The sequence below is a fragment of the Megalops cyprinoides genome, chromosome 1, assembly GCF_013368585.1.
Source record: "Megalops cyprinoides isolate fMegCyp1 chromosome 1, fMegCyp1.pri, whole genome shotgun sequence".
Classification (NCBI taxonomy): domain Eukaryota; kingdom Metazoa; phylum Chordata; class Actinopteri; order Elopiformes; family Megalopidae; genus Megalops; species Megalops cyprinoides.
In genome coordinates this window covers 65,943,964-65,965,251 of record NC_050583.1, presented here as the reverse complement: position 1 = coordinate 65,965,251, position 21,288 = coordinate 65,943,964, and the positions used below count along the sequence as shown (strand labels likewise).

At 48.0% G+C, this 21,288-nt stretch overlaps 1 protein-coding gene across 1 annotated transcript in view; it reads left to right on the top strand.

Moving 5' to 3' along the window:
• The window catches only part of LOC118775121 (signal-induced proliferation-associated 1-like protein 2), a 105,078-nt gene that overhangs the window by 35,027 nt on the left and 48,763 nt on the right, over positions 1-21,288 (top strand). Inside the window, exons 2-4 of the mRNA XM_036524858.1 lie at positions 8,698-10,414; positions 14,090-14,223; positions 16,405-16,593. Coding sequence (XP_036380751.1) covers positions 9,007-10,414; positions 14,090-14,223; positions 16,405-16,593 — 1,731 coding nt within the window. The 5' untranslated portion in view covers positions 8,698-9,006. The remainder of the gene's footprint in view (positions 1-8,697; positions 10,415-14,089; positions 14,224-16,404; positions 16,594-21,288) is intronic.

Here is a 21,288-nt window from a genome sequence, read left to right as displayed (position 1 = left end):
GCCGGAGACGGCCGTTCCATTTTAAACACGCTCGCTCAGCTGCCCAGAGACTGTTGGGAGTCGGGGCGGCGGGGGGGGGGGGGGGGGGGGGCTTATGGGAGAGGAATGCAGTACAGGCAGTTTTTAATGGGAGATGGATTAGGTTCTTGATCTGAAGACTTGGGGACACGTTAGCTTGTGAGCACTGCCCTATTTTTTGCTCTCCAGCAAAGACGGGCACGGTGACAAGGCTTTCTAAAAAGACTCGGGACACGGAGAGTGTGGACGGAGACGTAAGGGCTGAGGCCGGGATGAGGCTGAGCGCGGGCCGAGGCTGAAAGGCAGGGGGGCGAGCAGTCTCAGCTCTGTCCTCAGAAGCACTACGGAATATAGGTCACAGAGCTGCAGCGAAGCTAGCAAGCTGAGGTCGCTTGCTCCGTCCACCAACTGGCCTCCATTCGTGTGGTCCCCCCTTACGTCACTTTCACCACTGCTTTAGTGAATCTCTTTATGAAGCACAAAAATGGATAAACCAGCCCAACGCATTACACAGAGATATGATGGCGGCTCGTGATGTCTCGCGCGCAGCAGACTCAATGAGCTTGAAACATGTAGGTTTTAATACAGATCACCATGGGCAATGCGACAGCAGTAGGACTCAAGAGTGGTGAATATGTGGCCTGGGAGACAGATTATGAAGGGAGGGCCATGGAGGCGGCCTTTGATTTACAGCGCTGGTGCTAATTTGCAGCTCTCTGTGCCTGCTGGTGTGAGATGCCCTCCTGTCGAGCGTTTGAACTGTGTGACTGAAAGAGATAAAAGGAGGGTTGGGGAGTGGGAGGGGTCTGGGTTCCACTGCCCCCCCCCCCCCCCCCAAACATTCACAGCAGCAGCTGGACAAGAGAGTGCTTGGCCATGTCACCCGCCGCTCCCTCCCCCGCCCCCACCCCCACCCCCACTTCCTTCCTAGGTTGCTCCAGATCTCCTGGTGTTGCGCTGTGAAACACAGGGCACTGATTTCCCCGGGCCCCATCAAGGAGCTAAATAACATCTGGTCATCAAACGATTCGGCCGTGCGTCTCAGTTACGTGATCTTTTGAAATCAAGGTTGGGTAATGTGGCCGATCCCTGGCCCCCACACTTTTTTTTCCACTTCTCTTTCTCCGTCACACTAATAAGGTTACTCAGGAGGAAGCGGTCCAGTCCTAGCCGAAATAGGCTGCGTGTCAAGTTAAAGGCACTCGCGTCTGGTTCCTCTCCGTCTCCTAACCTTTCTGACCGCAAATGAGAGGAAATCAGTTCAGCCTAGAACTACCACCAATGCAAGGTTACAACTGTTGTTCTCAGTTGGATGAGTTGGAAGAGAAACCAGAAATGTCCCATTGTGTAGGGACTGTGCCATTCCAAAGTGCAAAACAACATTTGTAACAAACGATACACACAACGGATCCGGGACGTTTTGTCAGTTTCTCAGTTACAGAATTGTTTGTCTTCATACGATCCTTTTTCTGACTGTAGACTAAAGGCATTGCCTAGCAAAGTGCAAACATAATCTTTGTCTCTACGAGCCCTTGAATGTGGACTGCCAAGTCAAGCAGGCTTCAATAGTTCGCCTGTTTCAGGAGAGCTTTCTGTACATTGCTTTAAGTTTCGTCATGCTAATTGATTGTGATCACAATCTACTGCCCCCTCTGACTCTGCTGAGACTGAAATAAGCAATAGAAGTGAGTTTCAGAGGCTGCTTTAATCAAACAGCCTCACCACAGGCCTGAAGTGCTCTCAGAGGCTGCCAAAAGCTTTGTCACTAGACAGCGAATATGTAAAAATTTAAGGAGGGGGGGAAAAAGTCCTCGATGTTCTCATTTCATGCCTTCGTGAACTGCTCAAATGGTTTGACATCAAGGGCATGCATTTAATGAGTTTTTTTTTTTCCCAATGTTCTTTTTTTCCCTCCTCACATTTTATTAATGCGCTTAAATAATGCATGATTTCTTGCTCCTGCCTTTTATTTTTTTTGGTGCCAGGGTGGTCCCGGGGTCACAGTGGCCGAGTGGCTTCACGCCACATCGCTGTGGAATAAAGCAACAGATCTCCTGCTGGTGTTGCTGCGTGTCCGTGTCTCTGCGGGGGTTTCACGTCCACAAAGATACCTTTTTCTGATTCTCCTGAGCAGATTCAATCTGAGTGTAGTATTTCACATGCTCTGCAGTTGCAAGTGCTGCTGGGTAACTGAGGAAACTTTCAGAGACCTTGCCCCTGGGAGCATGTTGAATACTGTCATTTGCTCTCATTCTCCTCTCACCATTCTCCTTTGCACAAAATTACAGGCTGAACGACCTTTGGATTTGGTGAAGCTGGAAACTGTTCCCATTCGGAGCAATGCCAGAGTTGATTTTCCTGGCATTTTTTTTTTTGCTAGAAAGGAAACAAGGGCTCGTAGCAGTGCTGATCTACAGCAGCACTCGGTAGTATCATTGAGCAGAGAGCTGGCGTGTTTTGGGGAAGACCAACCCTGACTCCCAGACTCGTGATTATCAGGGAAACGGCACTGGCCCCATCGCACGATTTGGCCGGGCTGAGGGAGTGATCCGTGCACCTCTTGCTTCCCCTCTCGCTCTGGTCCGCCTCCTCCGTTACCACAGGCTGCGCTGGCCCCTGATGAGAAAAACCCTTTGTTTTGGAAACCCAAGCATGGATTACGCGTGGGCGGTTCCTGCGGTCTGTGTTTCTTGGCCGGAGCGTCGGTGCAAGGCCCACGGAAGTGCCAGTGTGTCAGATCGCTCAGTGCCTTGCAAGCCATTGGAATTTCTCTACATGAGAGGGCCGCCCCCATTTTGGAGTGCTGAACTGGCCCCAGCCGCCCCTGCAGCACTGTCAGAACTGCTCAGGCCAGTCGCCAGTGACCCATGACCCAGTGGCTGTGCTTACCTTAAAAAAAAGAACTGCTTTCAGAATACACACTGTCCAAAATTGGTTTATATTCACTGATCCATCTTGCATTTGACTGGTGATAGTTTATCAGCATGCAGTTGTGGTGAATAACCAATATAAATCAATTTCCTAGATGCACAAAAAAGTTGCAACAGAAGAAATGGGTTAATCAAGATAATGTGTCAATCAAGATAATCTCCATGCCATTTGCAGATAGTGTTCTGGTAGCTGAAAAATTAATAGCAATGAAAGTAAGATGGCTGTTAGGAAAGGCTGCTTTCCTCAAAATCAAGGGATTAAAATTTTATGCTTGTGTAAAGCACTCTTCCATGGTATCAGATCAGGGCTGTTTGCCCTTTACCTTCATCGCTTCCTATAAAAATCAAAGAGGTGTACCATACGAACCCAACAAAGTGGTATAGCCTAACACCCGTGTGTGCTTCAGTCTTTGGTTGTAGTGGAGTTCTCGTCTTCAGACAGCAGACTGCACTGTGTTTGCTGACAGAGTTTTAATGTTACCCCCGGTCTTTAATCAGGCCATGATGTCAAAGGATTATTTTCAGACCCGTTGAACCTTGCAGCTCAGCAGAGGGAGATGAAAGCAGGCCCGCGGACGCGAAGGCAGAGATGAGTTCATCGCTGTAATTAGTCTTTTCTCTCTTCCACGCTCCCAAGCACCATATTTTACTGATGATAATCCCGCCTTCAGTCTGAGATAATGAGGTATGGAGGAGGATTGATATCGCACCCGCCACTTGTTGCAACCCTCTTAGATAACAGGCGTATACAGACGTGGAGTTCAGAACATAAACCACATAAGAGGCCAAAGATCACAGGGATATATATATTCCTCACCGAGTGGTTTATGGTGTACTTAAAGGGAGGCTGCCCCTGAAAATATAAATGACACAAATGCACACATTAATCAGCCCCCCCTCCTCCCCCATCCCCTTAAGAAATTCCTCAGGCTCAGGTTTGCCATGATTAGTCTCAAAGCCTCTCTTAAAAGAGATGGCCATTGCTGACGTCTCATCTTTTCCTGTTCTGGGATTAGTAAGAACAAGGACAAGATAGAATTTAGAAATGCATCACTGTTGTATAATGGATCTTTGTGGGAGCGTTAAAAGAATGGACTGAAACCAGGTTAACGTCCATCCCTTTATGTAACACCTCACTCTGTAATCTGCCATTTGCTGAGCTTGTGAGTGCTTGGCTATTTTTGTTTTTAATTTTTGCAAGCCTTCATCCTCACCCCTACTCCACTGTAGAGCTTGGACCAGGCTGGCTCCCTTTGTTCAGCCCCCCAGGTGCTTGTCCATCATATTTTGTTGTCATGCTAACCCGGCGTCATCGTAGCCCACAAACCCAACCCACAAACCTTGATTGGTCTGCTCACGGGTGAGCTGTGAGCGAAGTTGGCAAGATACTTTGGCTAGCCATGCTGCCTCCATCAGTTGCCATGCTAGTACCGAACATGGAACAGAGGAGGGAGCGTGCCTCCGTAGCTTATGGTGTAGTATACAAGTAGTACTGTGCAGCATGCATAGTTTACAAAGCTGGAGTGAAGGGTCTGTTTTTCTGTGAAACCTCAACCTTGGATTGCGGAGTAATTCCAGGCAGTGCTCACAGTCTGGGCTGGTGCCAGCGTTTAGCATGACGTAATGGCTTACAATGCAGGTTGCAGAACATTCAGTGGAGTAATAGCACTGTACCAAAACAGCCAGCTTTGGCCCTTGTTTGTCCTTGCCTGTCCCCAGCTCCACAATGGGAATGGGTTTTCATCTACAGCAGGTATGCATCCGAAATCATCAGAGGGACGCTCTTGTCAGTTTACCACATTTTGTCTGTGAAGACGAGAGCTAGTTCTGTGTCCCTCAATCCGATCAATCCAAAAAGGATTTTATGTTGACAATCTTTGTTCTGCTAAGAGGCAGAACTAGGCACTAGCCGAGTGTAACTTGTCCTTTCCAGACCCTCCAGGAACATCGGGTTCCTTAGCGCTAATAGCAGTGGGCTCTAATGGGAGCTGGTCGCATTATCTGCTTGCGAGTCCTTTCTCATTGGCACAGAGCCTCGTCCCTCTTCAGATAGCTCACTCGAGCCGCATTTTTCTCCTTACGCTTTCAGCCAGCAATTCTGTTACAAACAGACTGGACATTGTGCGACTGGCATCGTCTTCAAAGGGAGGATAGCATTACTGCTCCCTCACTATTTGGCAGTGTTTATTTGTGCAGAATCCAGCCCAGACATGAGGAAGGTCTCTCAGGCACATGAAGATTAAAGTGCTCCGAAGGAGATTTGGTTTCCACAAGAGGCTAAGGAGTAGTCAGGGCTACTCATACTAAAAAGTCTTCTGAGCTTGGGGAAGCCATTGGGTTTTTTTGATTTTGATATTTTTTTCCCTCAGCATGTTGTGCGGCAATCTAAGAAAATGACTAGATGAGCATCGTGCAATTTTTGCAGGTTTAGAAGTCTGATTGTTGTTGAAGAGTCAGGAGATTTAGGAAAAACAGGGAGCTGCACAGATCCCTCTGTTCATGTAATTTTGCTCTCCACCCTCAGAGGAATGAAGGGAGTATTATTCTCTGTTCCTACTGGGTGGCTATTTCACAGCGGATCCATTCACGCTCATGTTTCTGTCCGCACGCGTGCTTTCTGTAATTGAGTTAGGCATTTGTCAGACTCTATTGCATTGCATACATTACGATTAATCATTGGCTTTGAAGATGCCTTTAACCAGAGCAACTTATATTTGTTGCATTATGCATGTCACCCATAACATAGCTGTTATTCTGCTGGAGCAACTGAGGTTAAGTGCCTTGCTCAAGGGCACGCCAGTATTGCTCCACCAGGGATATGAACCGACGAGCCATCTGATCACGAATCCAGTGACACACCACTCCACACTGCAGGCAAGCATACATGGAAGGCTTCCCCAAATTCACAACACACCCTCACACAGCGGTTTTATTTCTATTACTTAATAGGTAGAAATACATACATACATTACACATCATGTAATGTTAAGACACATGTGTCACAATGGTTTTGTGTAGGGTAGTTTCTGACTCCAGTTCCTAAGGCCTTTTTAGGTAAACAGAACAGAAAAAAGGAAAGGGAGAAAAGGCACTTACAGAATGGACTAATCGAGAGTTGATCAGCTGTTCACAATAATCCTATACATGAATATGTGTACAGTTTTGTACATTGTGAGTTTTCAGGTGTTTTAGCTTGATTTTTTTTTTCTCTTCTGTTAAATTCATCAGAATCCTCAAGCATTGTGTGACGATCAGGGAATGCCATAAAAAAAGCCTTGTGCAGGATTGATATTTTATCTTTTACTTATCTTCCTGGCCAGTACTGGCAAATGTGAATGGAGTGATTTTTAATTCACTTCTTTTTCCCAAGATGATTAATCAAGGCTCTGTTTTACTGTGGTTATTAAAGATTCCTTGACATGTTTTTTGTAAAAAGTAGTGATGTTATCCCTTCCACAAGACGAATGAAGTAGATCGGCATCACTTTGATATATGGATAGCAATCTCAATATCTCATTGTTTCCAGATTTTTTTTTTTTAAGTGTGGAGGGAGTCCATCTTCTCTGAATGCATTCATTTGGCCTTCTCCTTTTTCTATGTGAAGGCAGTGTTGTACAGTACACAGGTCCCATACAACTAATCAGGATAGAGAATATATTAATATCCTGTGTTTTTTTTTTTCCCATCCAGGGTTATGCTGGTACAAAAGACATATAGTGCTTAGTGTTGACTTTCGTTTGTGTCGTAGGGCCAGATGACCTTAGATCTCAGTGGTCATACTTTCAGATAATGCAAGCTGTGGCGAACCTGCCTAGAAGCAAGACTTTGTATCCATTCGCTTTCCGTCTGTGGCATATATTATTTAGTCCTGTTCCTTCTTGCAGTTGGTGGTGTGATACACATTTCCTTAAGGTTATATCACATTGCATGTATAACAGTAAGGACACTCTGCTGCCTATGAAGAACAAGAAAAAGCTATTTAGGTCAACAAGAATACTTTCCCAAGTCAACATCAAGTGTCTTCCCTGTTCTGAAGAGCAATGGTATGGAGAGAGGTCTACCCCCAAGGGTCCAGCTCTCCGTTGGTCTAGCTGATCCCCCCTCCTACTCATCTGTTAGAAGACAAAGAGATCCCTGTGTACTGTCTTTGACACTGTAAATTACAGAGCTAGTTGCCCTTTTCAAAGATATCTCAGAATAGCTCTTTAAGTGTTATCCATGGCCTCCTTTGAGCTGGCACGCAATAAAACACTGATTGTTTTATGAAACTGAAGTCAAACAAAACTTCCATTGTGACAATGTTTTGCACAACAGCTTACCAGTGCCCCTGCAGAGGTATAAACAGGTTCTGTATAGTCTGGTGCTGTGGTAGTTTTGGTTTTGTACTGTATTCCTCTGTCTAAAGAAATAACTGCTCAGAAGTGGAAAAGACTTGAAAATAGTGCAGGATGCTACATGCTGCTAAACCAGTTGGGGATGTCTCAGTGTAGATGCTGTGTTTTTACCCACCTGGCCTTTCAGTGCAACCCTGTCCTGCTTTTTATAACCTCCTCAGTATGATACAGTTGAGTCCCCCTCAGGAAAGAAATGAAACATGGCGGTAAAAAATGAGGCGGAGGACCTGGCTGTTGGCAGATATTTGAAATCATGAGGTAACGTAGTGTATATACAGCTGGGTTCCGTTTTATTAAAATGAAGTGGTGGAACATCATAGCAGAGCAGTGAGCTTCTCATCTGGGAGTCAGGGGAAAAAGCTGCTTTTCAAGGGCATGTCGACCTGCGTCTTCATCCTCTTTCTGTACATAACTGCTTAACATAATCACTTCATTTTGCCTATCAAGCAATTCCCATTGTCACATGGGCCTGCTGGTTTCAAGCGCTCTTTGTGCTTCTATCTGCTGTGGCAACACGGATGAGCATTCATTTTTGGAGTAACTGGCAGGGAAAAGTTACTCTTTTGAAATATTACCCACACTTAGGTTATTAAACAAGTATCTTGGTCCCGTAGGATTTCTTTGAGGAAATATCACTGCTTCTCACCCACATTTCCTGTTTCCCAAGCCTCAGAGCTAGGCTAAATAGTGATTTTATGGGTTGTTTTTAGGTGACTCATGTGCATTGATGACTGTCTTCCTGAAATAGGGCTGTAATAATTGCTCAGAAGCAAGCAGAGGAAACATAGCCATCCCCGGCTGCTTCTTATTTCATGTTTGTAACTGTTTTCCGTATGAGCTGTGGGCTCTGTGACGCAGCGAGCCATCAGACAGGAGTTGTTGCTAAATATTTAGAGGAACATCTGCTTTGCCATTCCAGTCTGCAGGCTTTTTGTGGCCATCTGCAGAGCGTTGGCTGGTATCTTTCAACAGAGCCATGTGTTCAATTTCCCTCTGTAACATGTGGAATTCCCACAAACGCACCACTAAACTACAGGGCTTTTAATGGCTGGGCTGCTCCATGCAGCTCATGCGGAAGCACAAAAGATTAATCAGATGGCACAGCAGCCAAATCTAAGGGTATCTGTTGTGCATTAAGGTTGGTATTCACAAATCTGAAAAGCCTTTTGTGTTAATGACTTTTTTTGCCATAAAGACTCTATACGCATAATCTGAATGGCACACAGCATGTCTTTACTGTTTGAAGATTTCGTGAAATTCACACAATGTCTGTCTAAAGGTCTGAGAATTGGGAATTTTGTTCCTTCTTTGCATTTCGTGGCATCTGAATGTTCTTTTCTTCTTGTTTTGTGCAGATCCTTTGCGGAATCCTACTTCCTCAGCTGCTGTCCTGAGCTAGCTGCAGACTGTGAAATGAATACACCGTCCTCTGGACCTCTCTACTCCTGAAACACTAACCGTTGTCCTTGACGGGCAAATGCTGTACATCAGTCACTGTGCCGGCCCCTTCCTGTGGATTATGGACTTGTGATGACTGTTGATGTGGGGTTCTTCGCAGTGACCGCAGAGAAGTCCGTCCGCTTGAGCCCCCGATAAACAGATTATGACTGTATAATGGAGAGGGGTCCTGAGATTCCACTTGGCGTGGCGCCTGCGCTCAGGATATGAACGATCCTAACCCTAAGGCCGACCAGAAATCGAATCCAGCTGGAGTACTGGGAAGGCTCGAGGACTCCTTGAAAATTATGCAGTCAGATGATCTGTTCAATAAGAAGCTTAGAGCCTTGAATGGGAACATGGGACCCCCGACCTCCAATGCACAGGGGACTCCTGCGATGCCTAAGATGGGTGTCCGGGCGAGGGTGTCGGAGTGGCCCCCAAGAAAGGAGGGCTGGGAGGGCCGTCCGCCGCCCAACTACGAGAGCCTGATGATGGGCTTTCGCAATGGACAATCGGACCAAAGCGTGGACATCAGTGATCAGAGCAGAGTCCCCCAAGTAGAGTCAGAGTTTCCGGAGACGAAGTACTTGCTGAGTGACATCCTGAGCCACTCACCCCTCAAGGGGCTCCACCCAATCCGGCAGAGGAGCAACAGCGACGTGACGATCAGCGACATCGACACGGAGGACATTGTGGACCAGACCGCTGTCAACCCTAACACGGGGGCGTCCTTGCACCGCGAGTACGGCAGCACCTCCTCCATCGATCGGCAGGGCCTCTCGGGGGAGGGCTTCTTCACCATGCTGCGGGGCTACCGCGTGGACGCCCTGGACCACCGCAGCGCGCCCCCCTTGGGCTTCCCCGAACTGCTGCGCTACGACGCCACCTTCTCCCCGAGCCTGCAGACGGCGGCACAGATCGCCCGCGGCGAGATCATCCACGTCGCGGGCTTTGACTACCCGGACGGGCAGCTGCTCTATGGCCGCGAGCGGGAGAAGTCCTTCGTGCGGCGCTTCAAGTCGGAGTCCTCAGAGACGTCGCTCTTCCGCAAGCTGCGGGCCATCAAGAGCGAGAGCGACGGGCTCCGCCTCGCCGCCGAGCCGGACGACCGCCGCCCGGCCAGCTTCCAGAAGTGCTTCGCCCACTACGACGTGCAGAGCGTCCTCTTCAACATCGGAGAGGCGGTGGCCAACCGGGCCAACCTGGCCAAGAGGAAGAACACCACCACGGGGGCGTCGGCCGCCTCGCAGTACCACGTCCCCGGGAGCGGGCCCGTGTGCGAGTCCCCGCTGGGCAGCCGGGAGGACCTCAACTCCAAGGAGAACCTGGACGCTGACGAGGGGGACGGCAAGAGCAACGGGCTGGTGCTCAGCTGCCCGTACTTCCGCAATGAGATCGGCGGGGAGGGCGAGAGGAGGATCTCCCTGTCCAGGGCCAACTCGGCCGGCTATAATGCAGGGGAGAGCTGCTCCTTCGAGTCTTCACTCAGCTCCCACTGCACCAACGCTGGCGTGTCTGTGCTGGAGGTGCCCCGGGAGAACCAGCCCATCCACCGGGAGAAGGTCAAGCGCTACATCATCGAGCATATCGACCTGGGGGCCTACTACTACCACAAATACTTCTACAACAGAGGTAAGATCCTTAAGCGGGGTCGTGAATTTACGAGGGTCATCTGAGACCGAGGCCACTTCCGTGATGAACGTCTCAAAGCAGAAGTAACATGAGTATGCTTTTCAAGGAAGAAATTTTGCAAAATAGTACCTGGAAGGAGTTCATGTACAGTGCATAAGGCTTGTATTCATAAGAGTGATAGCGGCAGTGTTGCCTAATGCTTGCATGTGAACTTGAGGAAGATTTCACAATGCACACAAAGGAGGTTTGTTCCATGTTCTGCCTCTCTGCTTTCTGAAGGGTCTGGAGCTCGTGTTGTACTCAAAGAGAGGGGAGATGTGTGATATCTCCGCTTGTCAGCTGCTGTGGTGTGTCATGCGAGATTTCTGTGGAGGCAGGGCTACATTGGAGTGGTTTTCCTGAGAGGTGGGGATGTGAAGGACCCCCTGATATTGTGGATGTTGTAGCTGTCAAAGCCACCACTTTGCCCCTGGGCTTTTCTTAAAAGTGACCATATGGGCTTCTGAAAATGCCACTGATTTGTAAGGCAGACTCATAGAACTAGTCTTTTTTTCAGTATGTTGAGCCACGTTAAAATAAATCAGAAATTAGGTCTTCAGTTTCCCACTCATGATGATGAGTTGCCTCCTCCTTTAAAAAAAAAAAAAAAAGTTCTGGAAATGCAGTAGAGCCTAGATTTTTATTTTAGTAAGGGCAAGAGCTTGTGGTACCTTTTACCTACTGTGGTTTCAGGGAAGGGAAATGGAATGAAAAAAAGACTGTTGTATTATGAAATTGATCATTCTTCACTGTGAGTGTTACATTAAAATCGTACAAATGGAGAGAAGGAATTGAATTTGCATAAAAAATGAAATAGCACTCCCAGCTATCATATAATGTGTCTCTCCTAAAGTATACTGACCTGGCTGTTTTTGAAGGGACTTGCATGTGAAGCTAGTCATAACCCTGCCTGAGGTGAACTCTTAACTACCCAGGGCCGGGGGGAGGGCACGTGGCGGCTTGGATTAGACATGTACATTTACATCCATATTATCATTCAAAGCCCTGCTCCTGAATGCAAAACTTTCATGCAGTGAGGCATATTAAAGCCAATGCGATGGGTTGACAAGTCGGTGACATAACGAACAGCCCTTTCCATATAATTAAATCAGCGTTAAAACAGCGTTATAGCTATGTTTTGTTACTTAAAGGGCGCCTTAACTCCCATCAGGGTGGTCATATCCCCCCTCTCCCCATTCCCAACCAGCACCACCACTATTTCAGTCAGAGGGAGGGGCCTGTTGTCCCCACTGTTCCAGGTGCCTCTCTAACTGCCCCCCCTATCCCCATCCACTCCCACACTACTGCCCAGCAGCAGGCTTTTATCATCCGTGGTCATGTATTCATGCCCCCACTTTCTCCCTCCTTCCTCTTCCAAGGGCCATCTGGCCCATCATGTAAAAGGCAAGAGTGGAGCTCTTGTACCCCCAGGGTAGACATTGTGGTCAGAAGCTGCGCACAGCCCAACATCAGGCGAGGGGAATAACAAGCCAGGCTCTGAAGCACCTTCTGTGCTGACCGCCTCGTAATCCTGGGACAAGACACATGCTCGCACGCGGAGATCTCCGAAATCTGAGCTGGGGCCAGGCTCACTTTCGCCCTCTCTTGAGATTCCCACAGTTATCTTGTGCCCATCTGTCACCGACGGACCTCCTGCGCGGCCCTCTGGCCTCCAGCCACCAGGCCGCAGATAAGGCTTTCGCTGCCCTCACACTGTTCCTCATGCCCGCGGGCGTGCTTCATGCCGAGGCTTCCTTTTCGCTGACGACCATGTTGGGCAAAAGTCCACGTCGAACTCACAACCCACTTCTGACCCCTTTCTGTTTGGCCTCCTAAATGGCATGGTATTGTGCCTGATGCACGACCAGACCACTTCCTGTTGAATATTGCCTTTTTTCCCCCATCCGTGAATGAGATTAAAGATTGCCGGCATGGAGGGAAGATTGTCCAAAGTCATATACGCAGCTGCCCCATATTCAATCACAGGTGTAACAGGACAATATTGCATTCTGAAAGCAAACTATAAAACAGGCCCCTGTCATGCCAGATGATGTGCACCTTATTATTCCAAATTTAAATGAAAGGCCACTTCTGAAATGCCTGGATTGTCTGTCTACAGGCTGCGATCACATGAATCCCCCCCCTCATCCCCCACCCCTTTTCCCACCAGAACCCTTACTCTTTTCCCAGAAGCAGATTTCATTTTGCTCCATGGCTAGGCACGCCTGTCTGTTATCCGATGCTGCTTTTTTCTTTTTTTTTTTCTTTTACCCTTTACCGCTGAGTTTTCCCCAGTCTGTGGAGACGTGAGCTGTGAGCGTATGGAGCTGGGAGCTGCGGGAGACCCCAGTGCAGAGGGGGCGGGTGGGAGCGTGATGCTCCTGCCGGAATCGGAGGCCCGAGACCCCCGCTGTTCCTCCTGCTGCTCAGCGCAGTCAGCAAATCGGGTTTCCTCAGCGCTGAGCAGGACAGAGCGAGGCGCAGCGGCCCCTGCCTTCGCCTGGCTGCAGATTAGATTACCGTTATCATCTTTCATATTAAACACGGGCCGTGGCGCAAGAGACAGATGGTTGCAGGAGCACACTCTGTATTCAGAATTGTTTTTACGATCCCCGCATGGCCGTTAGGTTGTTTAGACTTTGAAGATGCCATTTTTATCCTCTTGTTTATGCGGTAAGCCCAGGACGTCCATTAGGGTGTTGGGAGAATGCCTGAAGGCTCAGTGTGGGAACGGGAAAGGACACCCTCCGGCCTCCCGCTGCAGTCCATATCAGCATGTCATTAAGCTTGAATCGGCACAGAGTGCTACAGCCTGTGGCCATCCTTTTCTGCTGCGGCGCTTTGTTTGAAAGGCTCGACCAGAAGAACGATAAACGCTGGAAATGAAAATATAACAAGTTCTTTTTTTCAGGGGTGTAAAGCTAATGAGGGGAAAAATGGTTAAATTGAAGCTTTTCGGTTTAAGCTTTCAAACAGGTTTAAAAATAAAGAGCATTTAAAAGAAGCAGGGGGACGGGGGTGAAGCGATATAATGATGACAAATCTCATTCCATCGTGCTTGTCCTGCACCACTCGTTAAGGGAATTGTCTGTGCTTGTGGCTGCCAGGCCCACACGCCCTGATAGAGCATGTCTGGCCCAGGTAGCTTGATGTTAATGGGACAGTCCCAGGGGCAGGCAGTCCTCATGCCCCCCCCCAAACTCTAGGGCTGTTAGCGTTGTCTGTGGCTGCGGCATGTAGCTGTCAGTCATCTGTCGCGTAGCTGTATTGCCGAGTGGAGCTGTCAGTCATGTTGCTGCAGCAGCGTCTCCCAGCATCCTCTGCTCCTCGTCATCACATGGTACTTCGTCCGGGGAGCAGGCTCTGACATTTCTGACAAAACTCGCCCCGATGCCTCTCTTTCTCTCCGGGAGGGCCACACTGAGGAACCCAGCTCGAAGTGTCTTTGCATCCAGCTCCGAGAGACCATCGACGTGCCGTCCAAAACCGAGAAGCGAACTGCAAAGCAGATGCCCGTTGCTCGTACTCTCGCCTGCGCGGTCCTTCCCGTGTGTCAGCATTAGCGAAACCCGCCTGTCTCCTGAGGTTCTTTCGGAGAGACTGATCGTGATGTGTTTTGTTGTCGATGAACCTCAGAGCACCAGAACTACTTCGGTGTGGATGAGAACCTGGGCCCGGTGGCAGTCAGCATCCGGAGGGAGAAGCTGGATGAAGGGAAGGAGAAGGAGGGAGCGCAGTACAACTACCGCGTCACCTTCAGGACCAGCGAGGTAATGCTCACGTCTCAAACAGCTGCTGAGAAGGGGAGAGGGGGAGGGGGGAGGGGGGGGGGGGGGGGGCATGGTGTTTTTTGCACTGTTTCTTGTCCACTACCAGAGTGGAATGCTCTCCTGCTATCTCCTTGAAATTAAGAATTTTTATTGAATCACAGATTTGTTTGTGCGGGTTTGTTCACTGATCATACACCATCTGTAACTTTAAAGCAACTAAAGGATCTGAGAGTGGAGAGAAATGTCCTTTGGTTTGCATTGTACTTTATCACCTTTGGGGGCAAAGCTTATGCATAGAAGTTGGAAAATTGGTTCAAAGGTAAAGGTAATTTGACACCTTGGCTGGACCCTCTAAGCAAATGTATACAGTCTGAAAATATTTGGCCAAAACAGCAGTTCACATCAGAAGTATCTTAAGTCAAATGCCCATTGGGAATTATGTCATGGTACTTCATCATGATTCTCTTGCTTCATCATTACAGTGTTGTGAGGATTCTAGTGTTGTGTGATATGCTTTGCATGTGGTTTCAGTATGAGTATCAGATGATACGTCCTCACAAACTCCCTTTGAAGTAGTTTATGAATGGTTTCAGGTTGGACTGGAATCTGTCCTGTGGGTCAGGAAACATCATTTGCATCTTACAGGGAAACAGTCATCTCATGTGGGGTTTGTCCTTCTTAGAGTGGTGAGGGAGCTGTTATAGGGAACTGAAATTGTTCAGCCTGGAAATGGAAGGAATCCGTCAGACAGCCTGTGACAGGGGAGATGTGTCCAAGACTCACATGCCTGCCTGTCAGTATCCAACTCTGCTGTTAGGGCTTTGCTGACCCATTAGCCATTCAGTTGTGTTTATTAGGCTGAGCACAGTGAGAGTAGCAACGGTGAAGTGCAGCTGTGGAACTGTCCTTTAAAGAACACAAAAAAATGTTCTGTGGGGACATTTTTGCCCTTCTGAGACCCCCCCCCCCTCCCAAGTGGGAGGACCTGTCTCTCTTATCCCACACACACACACACACACACACATGCATGCGTGTACACACATGCACATACACTCAGGCTTTCAGAGGTTCTGTCAAGTCTGAATTATTCATTGAGGACAGATGCATGAAAGTAGGGGAATGTCAGAAGACAAAAGGCTGCTCTTGGTGTAGAGCAGCACTATGTGCAATAAAAAACCCTGATCTCCTATCAGGGTTGTTGTGGGCCAGTGTGATCCCCATTTAAGGCAGTACTTCAGTAAATCTTTTAGCCAAAGTGTTCCTGCCTATGCTGGGCATTGGTTTGTTCCAGACACCAGTGTGACCTCCATACATATTTATTCAGATCAAAAGAAAATGTTGTGGACAGTTGCAAGGTGGGTTGTATTCATTATTGATCTCCATCGGTGGTAAAGAAACGCATCCCATTGACTTGCCCCCTGACACTGATCACAATCTCATATTTGTGGCTCTCTCTCTTTGTTCCCAGAAGTCAAATCAAAAGGGCCATTTGTTTGTTCAGACACCCACATTCCAGCTGGTAAAGGGCCATTGGCAAAATCATCAGTGGTCTATATGGTGTGGCATTGGCTTTCAGAGCTCGTGCCAGTGGCCGTTAAAAGTCCTGACGATGTGCTAGGTCTGGCTGGAGGGCCAGGCAAAGAGTTCAGACTGCTCGGGTTCAGAGTCGTGACATCAGAAGCCACGCAAATGTGAAAGGCAGAGCTCTGCTTGCCATCCAGTTCAGTTAGTCTGGCTCAATTATTCATAAGGCGAGCAACATGCGCTTGGATTAAAAATTCCCTGTCCCCTACAGCTGAAGCAAAAGGAATTTCCCATCTCTTCAGGGGACTCTCTTACAGTTTCATTACTATTTATGTGTCATATGGATGTGCCATCAGTTTGTTCCTCACACTTTCTTCTCTGTCTCTGTCACTTTCCCTTTCTCTGTCCTACCCTCCCTGTGTTCCTCTCTCCTTCTCACTCTGTCCCCCCTCTCCCAAAATCTCTCCTTCTCTCTCTCTCCTCTCCCTCTCCATCTCTCTCCTCTATACTCTCTCCCCTTTCACTCTCGTTTCCTCTCTCCTGCCCTCTCTGTCTCTCCTGCTCTCCCACCCCTTCTTCCCCCTCTCTCCTCCTCTTTCTCTCCCTCCCTCTCTCGTTCTCTCTCTCTCTCTCTTTATCTGTCCCTGTCCCCTGAAGCTCACGACGCTGAGAGGGGCCATCCTGGAGGATGCCGTGCCCTCCACTGCGAAACACGGCACAGCCAGGGGCCTGCCACTCAAGGAGGTGCTGGAGTACGTGGTCCCTGAGCTCAACATCCAGTGCCTGAGGCTGGCCCTCAGCTCTCCCAAGGTCCCAGAGCAGCTGTTGAAGCTGGACGAGCAGGGGGTGAGTGCGCGCCGCTGATCCCAGATCAGCCAATCTTTTGTATGCGCCGCAGCATGGAACGGGAAGATCTCAAGATCTCATCGGGTTGTTGCGCAGAAGAAAAATGGTTTGTGTGGTGATGAGGACGCAGGGGAGAAGGAGACTGCAGCTTCATGCTAAGGAAACCGGCAAAGCTCTGGTGTTGGGAATGGATAAGGGAATCAGGAGGAAAGCTCCATAATATGAGATGCTCATCTGATAAGTTTTCTGCCTGTAATCAATCACCTTGGTCCATGTGGTGTCCCATCTGGACAGATGCCATTTCACGTGAACCAGGATGAGGAGGGGCTAAGAGGCAGTGTGAGATTATGGGTTCCCTCCTAAGTGTTTATTCCTTCGTCTGCCATTTTGCTGTATCCAGTAGTTTGACAGATCACAAGCTTATACTGGATTTCTGCATTTAACCATTTTGAAATTTGTAATGCCAGGAAATGGAATTCGGATTTATACATACGCCATCATTTGGATCACAATAGGATTTTTGTAATTTATTTTTTCATACATTTCTATTAAGTTTGAGGACACCGTGCTTTTGAGCCTTAGGGGATGGACTATTAAGTGTGGAGTGAAGCTGCTGTCCCTTAGCATAATTAACTTGGGCCTTAATTAGTCTTTAATTGGGTTTTCATTTGGTTAAGTCTTTGGATCTTCTAAAATGAAATATTTTTTGCCTCCAGAAGCCTCGCTTTTTGTTTTATATTTCACATTAACAGACGGTAGAAGGAAATGACTGTGGCTGTGGTTTTATCTGCTCCTCTGATGGTTCTAGGCATTAAAGTAATAGTAGAAGTTAATCTCAGTTAATCTCATGTGGGATACGGGTCAGCTCTATAACGCGATGCTTGATAAATAAGCTGAATTGAAGTCTTTAATTTATGCCATGTCCACCAATAGATGGGCCAGAGTACTCTTCCTATTATCTGGGGAAAGAAAAAACGCCAGCGTATTGCTCCGTAATAGGCTGCTAAAACACAAAGAATTAGAGGCCACTTGAAGAGCCATCGCATCACTTTCTTCATTTTCAGCTGTTAAAGTGAGTTTTCTCTGAGCAAGGAACCACAGTCAGGTATTGATGGACAGAACACATTGCTGTTTGGGTTTTGTATTTTCAAACTTTCAACCATGGGGAGAAGTTGATACCAAGGATATTTTTTTTCCCCCCTGTCTGGAAGTCAAATCAAATGTGGAGAACGCTCAGATCATATTACTTGGAGGCAGAGCCAGCTCCATATCGACACCACTAAAAATATTTGTGGGCCTCCAGGCGAGGGGAAAGGAGACAGCCAATATTGTGCTATAATTGAACTTATAGAAATTTGAGACTGCGTCAGAGTCGATCGATCGCCCAGCCATGCACCGGCCTGGATGGATGTTGCAGGGGAGTAATATAGGCCTATCGATGAGAACACATTTCATTAGAGACGGTTGATTTCCTCGTTAGTGTGATTGGTTATAAATGCTTTTTTCCTATTACCACTGTTTTCCCAATCGATTGTCAAAAATTGATTGGGACATTTAATTACTGCTGTCATGAAAATATCTCCAAACTTGCTGTGATTAAATGATTTGACCGTGAAGCTCGGAGAACATGCGAAATATTGAGTGTATGCCTCTGAGCTGAGAAGTGGGACTTTAATACTGGTACTGCTGGTTTTTGCGTGGTCCGGGTTTCAGCCAGTTGCAGGGTGCTGTAGAATTGGTGCGGCCATTTATTTTCAAATCCCCCTGCTAGCCGCATGTTGAAATAGCCTCACCAGTAAGGTATCGTGCACAGACAAGACGTCTGGGCATGCTTCTGTGTGTTAGCAGAGAGGCCGCCAAGAACACACCTGCAGAGATGAAAGCCACTCTGTTGCTCGAAAGCACAAAGACCAACAAGAGACGGAAGATTAGCATGCAGCGTCTGTTCCACAGACAGGCTCTTAGAAGGACGTGAAGGCTTTCTTGGTTGTAGTATTCCGGCGGGGCCCGGTCTGAATTCTGATGCATTGAATTTCTACCAGCTTGCAGCAAACTACTTATCGATCTGCCACTGCTAGTTCCTTATTTTAAATGTTTTGTTTTTTTTACTCTTCGCAAGTCATCCAAAAAACCGACACTTGAATTGATTTTAGTGGTGTCTTGGAATGGTTAGCACCCGACGGTATACGTGGCTCTTGCCGTTGCTTCTCTATCTTGCTCCACTGAAAGACATCAAAAATGGAGGAATTTTCGGTAGAGTTCAGCTAAACAGGGAAGGAGATGGGGTTAACAGCCCTTGCTGACTCTGTCAATCTGCTCTGTCGACTTCAGGGCAGCACCTGAAACCAGATCACAGGGAAGGGCCACAAAATGCTGCTTTGAGTTTAAATCGAACATGCTTGTCCCCGGGGAGTAAACTGAGATTATTCAAGCGTGGCGAAAAGTAGAAAAATGTGCATGTTTGTTGTACTGCAAGAGGGCCATAATCACGTCAGTCACAAGTGTAATGGATTTAGTGGTCATATTGCTTTGAGAAAGAGATTAATTTCCTGATGCTGAGTGTGTTCAGACGGCCTCTGCATCTCGCTCACTGTGTTGTGTGGTCTGGGTGTACTTCAGTTTCAGGAGATTAATGGTGGCTGTCTGACATGTCTGCCAGCCCATAGTTTTCGTACTTGGGAACATTGTCCCAGAGGGTCATTTACTGTGCTCTCACAAGGTGATGTGTGTTTCTGTTGTGAAGTTAGAGAGCTATAACTTCAGACTGATCCCAACGGCTGCTAGCAGTGTTGTGGTGGTTTAAGTGATCCAAAAAAAACACAGATCACAAAAAAAACACAGACTGCAGACGGGCCTGGTACAGACAGCAAGTGCACAGCCGTCTCGATTGTGCTGAATTGGGAGCCTGTTTCCCTGGTGGTCCCTAAAACTTGTGTCACAGCCACCCCAGGCCACGCGGAAATGGCGGAGACTGATGTCACAATGTTTGCTGGTGGGCCTGATCGTCCGTCCCCATCAGCATCCAGAAGCGCAAGGCTGATGTCGTGGGGGGTGGCGGGGGGGTGACATTGTGTGAATCGCTTTGTGCCGTCTCGACAGATGCGCTGTGGTCGAGAGCTCCGAAAGGTGGAATCGGTAATGAGGGGCCACAAGGCAACAGGGGGATGCTCCAGTTGAAAAAAACCGTCGCTTTAAACCCAACTCCCTGCCTCCTTAGCAGACATCTTCCCCCGATACATTATGCATCGCGTGATGTTGCGTAACAGGCGCACCCCAGCTGAATAACAGCAATGAGCTCGGTACCTGAGCTGTTTTTTGAGCCGCACGTCAGGTCTCTGGCCGCGGAACTTTTGAGGCTGATGCGCTCTGAGCGGCACATCGGAGCGCACGGGAGCAGGCCGGCACACAGTGACACAGCGAGTTACATCAAAGCCGCATTTTCGATTCCGGCACCGGCTCTCCGATTCGTTCCAGGTCTCCTCTTCGGTCTGTGGGTCTGTCCTCGTGAAAAAAATCACAGTGTGTCGTCACAGTGTCAGACAATCTCAGGGGTCCGTGATTAACCAGTGATTTAGGGCTTGTGGCAAAGGTCATTAGAGTATGCTGAGGAAGAAGACAAAGCAATGTTAAGGGTCACTGAAGGCCGCCCCAACCATTGCCCTTGACTTTCCCTTCCATGTGAACTGGATCACGTTTGTCCTGGATGGGAGTCTGGTACTCCGTAATCTAAGACGGCATTCTTGGAACTCCAGAACAAAGTCACCATGGCAACAGCACCGCATGTATGCTGGGGACAACTTGACCTGTGTAAGAGGCATGACCTTCAAAGAGTGGTATGGGTTGCTAGCACGAAAATGACAATATTGCAGTTTGATAAATCTATACTAACAGGGAGCCCTTTGTCCAGAAACATTGACCCCTTTCTATGATGTGAAAAGCTGATCGGACTTGGCAGTCAGAAGTATGTGTTTACTGTGGCCTGTCTGACCCCAGTGAATTATCATTATAGGGGTCAAAGGCCTGAGAGCACATTTGAATGTAATAACTCTCATGTTTTAGCTCTCTCACTGAAGTGATCCTGTACTTACCATGACCATTAAATGATTTTTTGAGGTAGTATACGTGCAATAATAGATTTAGATGAAATAATCTTCATAAGAAGCGGCATGCATTGTGTTCTCAAGAGTACTTTGGATTTAAACAGCACCAGAAATGATATGCTGCAACAAAGGATTTGTGTTACATTGAGTTTTGTGCGTTTGTTGTTTGTTGTGTTCATGAATAAGTTTACTTCTCTGAGTCACCATTCATGATTTATGTTTTTTTTTTTTTTGCCTCAATAAAGAAAGCTATACAGAGCTATCATTTTTGAAGAGCGTTCCTCAGTACACCTACACATAGACACGCCTGCTGACTGTCGGGAAAAAGAAGGCAAATTGAATTTCAATGCGCTATTGTTCTTCGCAGGGGGAGGGGGAGGAGGGCGTAGGATTTTTTTTTGTTTTAATGAAGAGGCTGGTTTTCAAAAAGAGGGAGGCAGAATGCTCGTTGGCCTCGCATGCCTGTGAGCAGAGAGTCGCCGGGGGGGGGAAGGGGGGGGTCTGTGAGGCTTCTCTTATCGTAACGGCTCGGGGAAGAAACAGCGGCCGCGGAGCAAAGCTCTCTTGGACCGAACGGTGGGAAATCCGCTAACAT